The sequence below is a fragment of the Lates calcarifer genome, linkage group LG16_LG22 (assembly GCF_001640805.2).
Source record: "Lates calcarifer isolate ASB-BC8 linkage group LG16_LG22, TLL_Latcal_v3, whole genome shotgun sequence".
Taxonomy (NCBI): Eukaryota; Metazoa; Chordata; class Actinopteri; family Centropomidae; genus Lates; species Lates calcarifer.
In genome coordinates, this window is record NC_066848.1 from 6,031,752 (window position 1) to 6,042,041 (window position 10,290).

At 39.7% G+C, this 10,290-nt stretch overlaps 1 protein-coding gene across 3 annotated transcripts; it reads right to left on the reverse strand.

Moving 5' to 3' along the window:
* Positions 1-58: 58 nt before the first annotated feature.
* On the reverse strand, positions 59-10,213 carry zgc:172136 (uncharacterized protein LOC566376 homolog). Of its 3 annotated transcripts, none has more exons than XM_018693230.2 (15): positions 10,056-10,211; positions 8,544-8,619; positions 6,953-7,149; positions 6,702-6,792; positions 5,423-5,502; positions 5,156-5,232; positions 4,782-4,977; positions 4,491-4,646; positions 3,918-3,983; positions 3,369-3,437; positions 3,084-3,258; positions 2,529-2,813; positions 1,763-1,891; positions 1,539-1,609; positions 59-1,432 (listed from the first exon to the last, which is right to left on the reverse strand). In XM_018693230.2, the coding sequence occupies exons 3-15, from the start codon at positions 7,028-7,030 to the stop codon at positions 1,157-1,159; spliced, it is 1,749 nt and encodes a 582-aa protein (XP_018548746.1). In that variant the 5' UTR covers positions 7,031-7,149; positions 8,544-8,619; positions 10,056-10,211; the 3' UTR covers positions 59-1,156. The 3 variants fall into 3 exon arrangements, with proteins under 3 accessions (XP_018548746.1, XP_050932503.1, XP_018548745.1); XM_051076546.1 differs by having other exon boundaries at positions 8,544-8,630; XM_018693229.2 differs by lacking the exon at positions 8,544-8,619 and having other exon boundaries at positions 10,056-10,213.
* Positions 10,214-10,290: the final 77 nt, after the last annotated feature.

The following is a 10,290-nucleotide window of genomic DNA, read 5'->3' on the forward strand; positions in this document are numbered from 1 at the left end:
GAATAACACCCCTTCAATGCACAACGTCGAATTTAGGCATAAAATGACCAAACTGGTATTATTGGTGGTATTAAGAATTTATTTTCACTATGATAAAAAACAGTGCTTTAGATAAAAATGAATTGTTGAGTATTTAATTTAACCCTGTCTGTTATTCATACATTATTGGCATTGAATGAAAGTTTTTCCATATTTAAAAGAGTGACATTCTTTTCCAGTGACCTCATATTGGCTAAAGACATCAGTTCACTTGCATACCAATAACCATTTACAAAACAGTGAAAATAATGACAGAGAAAACCAACAGAAAGGCTCTTTGTTTGGGGATTACATAATACAAAAATACTGCAGATTCATTATACACTTGCTGGTTACAGAAATAGTGCTTTACAAATACTTTACTGTTGTAATTACGAAAGCAGGAGGAGAGTATAGAATGGGGAAGCTTTGGATGAACGCATTGCCTGCTGTAAAGAGGTTCAATTTTCCACATCAGCAGCTACATTGCTGTGGCAGACTAATAGGAAATGCATGACAGAGCACACTGTACAAAAATAGAATACATTATAAAATATGATTTTTAAAAAAGAGAACAAAAGAATACAGGAGCACAAACACTAGCACCATGGCTTCTGGAGATAAAACAAGGAAATGTAAGTGTTTATGTTAAAAAAAGAGGCAGGAAAGCAAGTTCCATCTTATGAATGTCAAATGCAGCACAACTGCACTGCCTTAAAATTTCAACTATAAAATTGTGTGCCCTCAACATTAACCAATGCACACATTTCTGGAGAAGTTTTCAACAGTGTAAACTTTACAGAAGACAATATAATTGATCAGAAATGTTTTTGCTCAAAGAAGATAAAATGTAATAAAATAGTGCAAGTAGTGTGTACACAATATACAACATAAATAAATATGCTCTGTTTACTGATTGAAATGTTGCTGAATTAGATCTGTTATCTAATTCACAGCTTTTCTAGGAATGTGGGGTCCCGTCATTTTCAGTGATGTCTGAGGTGAACACATCCCTCGCTGTCATCATCACCACCACACAGAAAACACAGACATTCATGTGTTGGCAACCTATGAGTTCAGTTACACAGTAAATGAAGGAAGAGAACGGGTATTTTGTGGACATCAGTACTTGACAAATTCAAAATATGAATTCCAGGAACTGTTCATCACCTAACATGTCCAGGGAGAGGCTATTGGTAGACCTGCGGCCATAGAATGAAGGTTTGGCTTGGCAGTGCAAAAAGGGGTAATAACTCTGATCAACAGGGTTTGTTGAGACATCTGGGAGGCCAAAGGTGTAGCTGTGGGAAGAATCAGGTGGCAGTGTTGTCCCCAGGGGTGCTGGAAGTGGGAACAGACGGACATCATCTAGACTGTGGCTGTGCCGATCCACATGTGCTCTAGATTTCAGTATCTTGAATAGAGGTAGGAGGTAAAGATAAAAGGTGAGAACACACACATTTATGGGAAGTTAGGGTATTACGAAAAAGCAGCCAGGAGAAAGAAGTTTTATGACCAACCTGTTTCAACATGTCTTTGTTACGTAATATCCCAAGATCTTCATCACTGTCTGGGGGAGACACTTTGTTTTCTGTAGAGCCCACAAGATGGAAGGAAGAAGGAAGGAAGGAAGAGAGAAGGCAGAATTTGAGAATACAAACAATTTTATTTCAACTGGTATGATGAGAACAAATAAAATATTGTTTACAAAATATCCGTTATGTTAAATTCAGAAGATTCATACCTGAATTAGAGTCTATGGGGAGATCTGTACAGTCCACTGACACCCCTTCAAGAAGATCAGCCAACTGGAACATCTCATAAGGATCATCCACAAGAACCTCCTTTGGACTTCCGACATTGGTCTTGGTCTCTAAGGAAAAAGGTTTTAGAAGTCTGATTATTAAAAACAAAAACAAAAATATGCCATATATGCAATTTAAGAGCACAATGCACAAAAGACAAGAATTCTGAACACAATGTGTACTAGATCTGACAACTGCAAGAACACAGATACAAAGCAGATGAGGTATAAAAATGACATCATCTTTATTGAGCGTCATGTTTTGCATAGCACCGTGTGAAACGGAGCTGATACACCAAATATATGGAACTGCTGGAAACACATGCGCAGATCAAACTGATGCTGCAGGGAAGTACAAATAATACTGAGCCAACATTCCTTATTGAAGGTTAACATATATCTTATAGTAATCATCAACATCCCTATTCCATACTGTCTTGTGTTCATTTCTATCCATATATCTTTGAGCAAAGTACACCTTAGTTCAGGGTAAGAGTTACCGCTGGTGATGAAAAGAGTGATATTGTTAACCTCTCATAATTCCAATACATTACCAGTAAACCATCACTACCAAAAAGAAAACTGCAAAGATGAATACAAGATCAGCACTGACTATTTCACAAAAAAATGAAGCATCAGTTTACTCCAAAAAATACACAGAGATAAAATTTCCTGTACAAATGTTTCAGTATAAAAAGCCTCTCACCTTCTTCTTGCCACCCCTCATCCTCTGTTCGAGCCTTATTGCCTGCATCAAACCCAGAGGTGCAGGAGTTGCCACAGCTGGCTGCTGAGCTGAAACATTTCTCTCCTTGTCGTTGACCTTCCTCTTCCATGGAGGCCATTTCTGTGGAGATGCTGTGTTGGCGGGCATCAGCTTCAATCCCAGAGCTGCTGGTCGAGTGTCGAGACAGACCAGGGCTGCTCTCACTGCCTGGGGGGTCCAAGTCCAGGTCATCACTGATGTATGACTCTCTGTAACGCTTTTTCTCTAAAAAGAAAGCGTAAACAAATCAAGATCAATATGTTGTATTATTAGATAATAACCTAACTACAAAATATGATATATTTAAACTGCTGTGCATCAAATGCTATCACAGGAACAGGAGCAGGAACCCTTTCGATTTTTTGTGTAATAAAATGTGATTTTTCCTGAGTCATGTGTTTAAAATTGCTACTGGAGTGTTCTGTTGAGTACAAGCCAAACTGTAATTATCACTGATACTAATTTTGTCCTTGTATTCACTCATCTGTCCCCTACCTTCGCTCTCCTCCAGCTGGCGTAGGTGTTTGAGGGCAGGCTGGAGGCTGAGATAGAGGCGATGGCTGCTGCTCAGGTGCACAAGTAGGTGGCGAGAGCGGAATGATGACCCAGTGTAGTAAACCAGCTTCCTAGCTGATGGCAAGCCATCTGGCTGGATCTCGAATTTCTTACCCTGAATGGGATAACATATTATACATAGTTTACAAAGCTAATGCCCATTAAATAATAACGACTCCACCGAATCTCAACAGTGAATGAAGATGAGCAGTGTGCAGTGCGTACCAGGAAGGTGAGACGTCCCACGTTTGACCAGGGGAAGTCGTACAGCAGCTGTCGCATGTTGTTCACCTCCTATGAATACAAAATACACACATATATGTAAAAGAAACAGCACAAATGCTTGTAAGCTTTTGTGTTTGAAAGCAAAACAGATTTCTGGGTGTGATCTATGGATATATTTTAAAATTAGTAATCAATGATCAACTGGCTTTTTGTTCACAGGATCCATCTGGTCTTGGTGAAGAGGCCAAGGGCTACTCGAGGTATCTCATGGTCTGTTGGCTCTTTAATCAGCCAGGCCTGGAGCCCTAATCCCCCCCAGATGGCCCCTGATGGACAGATCAAACAACTGACGGGCATGGCAGACGGCTCCCATCTCCTCATGCACTGCTATTGGTGGCAATCCCACACATTCCTCACACGTCTAGTCAGAGGTTTTACAGGGCTACAGATACAAAGACTGAATCTTTGAGCAAACGCAGATTCACCCTTGTGTACGTATGCATTGACGTACCTACTATGCATTAATAACACAGTCACACATGCACGCACCTGATAAACCTGCATTCCTCGCAGGGTCAGACCGAGCAATGCTGTTCCTCTCTCCTCCTTTTTGTCCTGGACAAATGAATGATGAGATGTCAGAGAGGCATCTGAGAGGCTCAGATAAGATAGCCATTTCACACTTAAGCCTTTCTCCCAGTTCCCACCAGGAGACACACAGAGCTGCTGCTAACAGCAAATTTAAAGGAATAACACATTATGCAAGGGGCCAAGCTTCAAAATATCACTCAGTAGAAGAGTGAGTTTGAAATGGGGAGGACAATAAACTGGATAGATGGAGGGTTACGTAACTACCCCATAGTTATTTGTCCAGCACAGCTAAAATGAAGCAAAACTAACTATAATTGAGTTTTTTAGTCAGAGGGAGGGAATATATATACCTAGATTAAAAATGAGCTGAATACAAGTTCCATTATCAACCAGCCTAAATAATCATTATTTAATATTTATTCATTAATTATGCAAATAATTGATTTATGTCATTAATGCTACAAAAAACTCCAAAGCAAGCAACTGATTTAATTTGATGACAATGAAATACTAAATTGATTCATGACTCACCTTTTGCAGTCTGTAATATGTGACAGGTACATCCTCCAGTCGACATGACTCCCTGATGAAGAGCAGGACAGCATCACGGGTAGACATGCCCCACAACTCCTGATGCACTTTGGGCCCATGGCAGAGGAGGTAGTTCACCCCACGTTTAGCTATAATCTATAGTAGGAAGGAGGCACAGAGATGTAAGGCAGAGATCACAACATAGCCTGAACATATAAAATATCTAAAATCTACTGCAAACAAATGTATAAAAACTGTTTTTAAATACTGTTGCCAAATGGTAACACCTACCCAAGGAGGAAAGTAATCCTTGGGTTCAAAGTAAGGGGCGATCTCTTTATGCTCTGTGGGCAGTGGGTGGTCACCAAGGTCAGCCTGCAAGGCATAACCTGCCAACTGGAAGTACACTTCCTCTTGCTGACGACATTCAGAGCGGAGCACACGCTCACGCAAATCAGAGTAGTATAGATGTCGTGCCTTTCGTTCACTGGTAGCATCCAAACACACAAAAACAAAAAAAGAGTAAGAGGGTGGGACACAAAAAGATGTCAGAAAGGAGGATAAAGATGGATTTAAAAAAAAAAACATAAGTTCAGCAGAAATAACATAAAAAGTAAGCTTGTCCAGTGGTGAGGAAGATGTATAAAGAACACAAAGGGACATACCAAATGAGTCTTCCGTTTTCCACATAGAACTGCACTTTGAGGCAGAGAACTAGAGGCAAAGGTCTCTTCTGTGATGCCTATATGTAGAAAGAGATGTGTTAGAGTAAGCCTGTGTGTGCATCTTTTTGCCATGCTAAATGAAAAGTTGTGGCATGTAGGCCACTGAACTGTGGCCCCCCAATTAACTGACACATATAACAGCTTGGAGAGTGGGTCACCACAAAATGTTTCTGATCTACATGATCAAACAACAACAGGCTGTCTGACCTTTCCTGAATCTTGCCTCCATTCCTTAGGAAAATACTTGGTTAGTTTCTCCTCCATGTCTATAAATATGTGCTCATTGTCTGGAATAGAGAGAAACAATAAGGAAACAAACGGACAGTTAGCAAGCAAACAAAACAATAATGTAACCAAGCGTAAAATTTACCCGACAATGGGATTCGTTAGGGTAAAAGAAAAAAACCTTTGTTCTTCTGTTTGTGAATGAGGGTACTAGGAAGCTAATGACAAGAATGCTAATGCTAATACAACCCAGCATGACTCTAATCTTGTTATTTTACCATTATCAACCCCCAGCAATCCCCTGAATATAAATAATGTTAATGTTATCAAAAAAACACAAAAAAACACTTTATGTTATATTTAAGCAGAGGGGCTAAAAAGCTGTTTGCAACCAGTGCTCTGAATGAGGATGTTGATCACTCTCAGCATGGTTCTATTAGTCATAATTCTCTATTTGATTCACCTTATCTTTTTTGTTCAACTTTGTGCAGCCAAATCATGTTCACCAAGCTGTTTCACAACTCATTCCTTTAACCATTCATCTTTCCTTTCAGCTTGTGTCAGTCCCACTCTGACTCATTCCAACTCCTTCACCCCTCATCCTTCATTGAAGCCTTTGAGTAAGAATTGAGCAAGGCAGCCTATGTCATCATGTCATCTCTTTTTCCTCCCCTCCCACCCTCTTCTTCCCATCATCAATCCATCCCTCCCCTCAGCAAAGAGTAGGAATGCAAGGGTGCATTCCAGGCTTAATGAAGTTAATATTGCAGGAATCCAGGCCTAAGTGATCGCTGAACCAACACCACAAAAACAAAAGGCTGCTTGTTCAAGTGGTGAGCCACACAAGATTACCAAGGCATTTTAACGTATTTGTACAGAGAAAGAGAACAGGAACACAATGAAACAGAAAGTAAGTGGATTACACCATTAAATTATGCAGCCTGGGGGGGCAGAATGAAATTTTTTGGTTTTAGCAAAATAGCTGTCTGGCAGAAAACATTTTCCACAATATAACACAAACAAATGACACCAAAAGAGTGGCACTGCAAAGCTTTGCTGAAAATCGTTGTCATAATCCAAATATGACACTCTGGTTTGCATCTGACTAACTGCTTAAATGTGGTAAGCACAGTACTTATCAACAAAACTTCCCTACTGTATGATCACAATTTTCAGTCTTCTGACAAAGTTGCTGTGTATTCTAGTGTAAACAGCCCTTGTGGGTACAGAGGCTCGGGGGGTCAGTGAGGAGTGGGCTTACCCTTCACCACTGTGAGGCCAAAGAAGTGCAGCTCTTTGACTCCAAGAAGCTCTGTCACACGATTAAAAACATCCTGCCCTGTGGACTTTGGCTGGAGCAGATGAAAAGGACAAAAAAGTCTGTATTCAATATGAATTCACAGCATGCAAAAGTGCAGCCAAAACATTGTAGTGATAAACAGAACTTAAACCATCTGTTAAGACCTCATGGTGATAGTCAAGAGGACAGCTAGAGACACATTAAACACTCACCCCGACAGTGATGTCCAGCTGGTCTTTGTTGGGGAGGAGAACACAAATGATTCGCTCCTGCTTTATTGAGATGGACATAATGTCTTCTGTATGTCTGTGATAAATAAGTACTCTCTCTGTTAAACTTCTTCAATCTTCTCTTGCTTTCTCTATCCCTCACTTTTTATCTGTTGCAGGGGAGCTTGTCCATATTGTATCTAAAAAAGACAGATGACATCAGGGAGATAAGCAAAGTGATTTAAAAACATGACCCAACAATAGTTCAATGTGAATGATGATGACAGCAGAATAAAATTTAAAGAGATAAACTCACGTCTAAGATTCAACTAATTAAAACACCGCAATTAAAAAGGGACCTCTGTGCAGCATGTAACCTTCTGCATTGATATCACATCAGCATACATCAGTCACAGCAAAAACAATCCCATACTCAGACATAAGTACATGGATGTCTCCCACTAGCCCACAACCAAGATTAACTGTATGTGGATTGTCCTATCTGAGGGGTTATAGGCCAGATGTTTCAACATCACAGTTATCCTCCTGAGGGATAGTCCAAAATGTTAATCAAATACATGACTCAAACAAATAACATCAGTTGGTCGATCTTAAAAAGCATCTAGATGCAAATCACTGGCAAATACTATAACAGTGTATAAATGAAAAACAGGGGAAATAGTTGGGCATACTAAATGAGCTTATCATACTGTAATCCTAATAATAGTCATTAACTTGGAACAATCAGATAATCCTTGACATACCTATTCTACACTAACAGCATCTTCAGCAACATAAAATTATGAAAAAGAGCTGTATTATTGAGATTCTGTTTAACACACTAGAACAACTGGCCATGATGGAGGGAGTCAGTCTATTTGCAACCAAAGTTCACCTGACACTTGCCCCGATATGCTGACCCGAGGCCCCAACTGGTACGAGACTCATCTGATTAACGTCTCAGAATCAATTAATCAGGTTAATTACTGCTGCACGCCGACTCTAAATCCCTCAAATCCCGCGCTGGACAGTAACCAGCAACCCCCATCCCCCACCCCTGCCCCCCCCAAAAAACAGAATCACCTCCATGTAAAAAGTAGAAAATATGTTTTACTTTAGAAAGTGATCCTTGAACAGACTGTTTATGTTATACTTGTGTCACCTAACTCTTGAGTGGGTTAGTTATCTAATTAGGGGAAAAAGATGTTTACATGTGTTTAAAAGTACCAGATGCAACAGGCCTAATTGTTGAGGTAAATCATAATAAAAGAACAAATTTGCCAGTGTACAAAACATTGTAGGAACTACAAAAGTGAATGTTCTTGGCTTAGAGGGCAAAACATTTGTCTTACCAAATATGATTTATGGACATGTTCAGACACAGCCTCACTCACATCTAGGTGTCAGCGCAAACAGACATAAAAAACCTGAAATTCCAGTAGTTGAACATCTGACTTGTTTGTGACAGAGTCAAACTGTACTGTTCATTGACTCTGACACTGTAATACTGTAAAACTCAACAGACCAATGTATTTTTGTAATTCTAACAATGCATAAATTATTCTTACATTGTTTTTAAAAAACCATTATTTACTTTTTGAGTCTTGGGAGTTCCTCCTCAGTATATGTACGGCCATAATACAAGAGTTGTAGCTCCATACTCCGGTTGGCTAAAAAAAGACTAAGACTATATTAGACACAGATGTATTTTTAACTCAGTCATCATAAAATTACTCACTGAAACAATACCACAGATTTTGTGTTGATAACCAAATGATAATATGCTATATATGATTTTTATTACTGAGATATTGGAAGAAGAGATTGTAGACATTTGTGACCAATTTATGAGCAATTCATGCATGAAGCAATGGGACTGAAAAATAGAAACAGATTTGTAAAGAGAAAAGAAATGCTTTGTACAGGAATTTGAATGGTCTCAGTCACGTGGGTATTTACTTAGTTTTGCATCTGAACTTCACTTGCAATGCAGTCAATAATCTCCCTTTCTTGTAGCATTTGACTTATTTATGTTAAGACTACCTTATCAAATGAAATTACATATAAACAACACATAAATGTATCAATAACACAGTGCAAACCATGGTTACTCACAAGAATAAACTGTATTATCACTATTAATACCAATGCTTCCATATTCCATAAAAATGTGCCTACCATATCAAAGACAAACAAATGGTGTAAGGCATAAAAAGAACTGAGTTACTAATGAATGAGGTGGAACCATATCAACCTTATTCAGCCACAAATCCAGAGTACAATCAAGTGAATAAACTACACTGGTCTTAACTGCATTCCACCTGTAAAACAAGTTTACCATCAGCCCAAATGGTGCTGGCTGACGTCCTCAGACATCCCGCTTGTTGCTGACCAGGGTGAAACCTGGCATCACATGATAGCAGCCATCTGTATGCCATAATTCCCCTCCAAGACTGTTATAATCCCTGCTCCTGAGCACACTGCTGGCTGTTGGAAAAACAACACCCCTCTACACTGTACAAGCTCTCTGAAGTGCAAGGCATCCTAACTGCCCGCTACAACCACAGAGGGATAGAGAGGAGGGGGTTTCTGAATAAACAGGGGAATGCCATTTACACTCATCCCACTTGAAAACAATGGGGGGGAGACAGCTTTTCAGTTCTGGGGGAGCAGTGCATTTCTTAGGGTTGACTCAGAGCCCTGATAGACGCAGTTACATTTTCAGGGTTCAATGATTTGTTTGAAGGCTAGAATTAAAACAGACTTTTCACGAACTTGGCACGGGAGTATATAAGAACCATAGCCTGTGAGGGATAACACAGGTGCATTGAAACTTCCAGCTTTTCACTTTATCTCCAAATTAGCGGTATCTTAATATATTGACGCTATTTAACACAACATAATAAGCTAGCTGCCGCTAGTTCTAAAGTAAGAGAAGGTTACAAGTAGTTTCTAAAATACTTTTTACTGCTAGTCGTGGTTACGTTAAACATTTTCCTTGCGAGAAAGTGTGTGTTTGGTTGGATGGGATGGTAACACAGTGCAACAAGTGCATCTCTAATTCTAGCCACTCTTTAGGCTGGCTATGAAGAAGTAAGTCACTTACCATCATATCATACGAAGCGAAGGAGTTCAAACTTCAGTCGCAGGTCTTCGCAGCTTGTTCAGACACACAATTTTGTTATTTTCATCCGAATAAAAACATGACTGAAGTAAGGACGACACCAGCTTCTCCACCCTCTCCATTGCGTGTTGAAACTTTTTCAACCACCGTGAAGCTCAAACGATTGAGCCATACCATTTTGAAAGGTTGTGGGGGGGACTCTGTTTTGATTGAATAC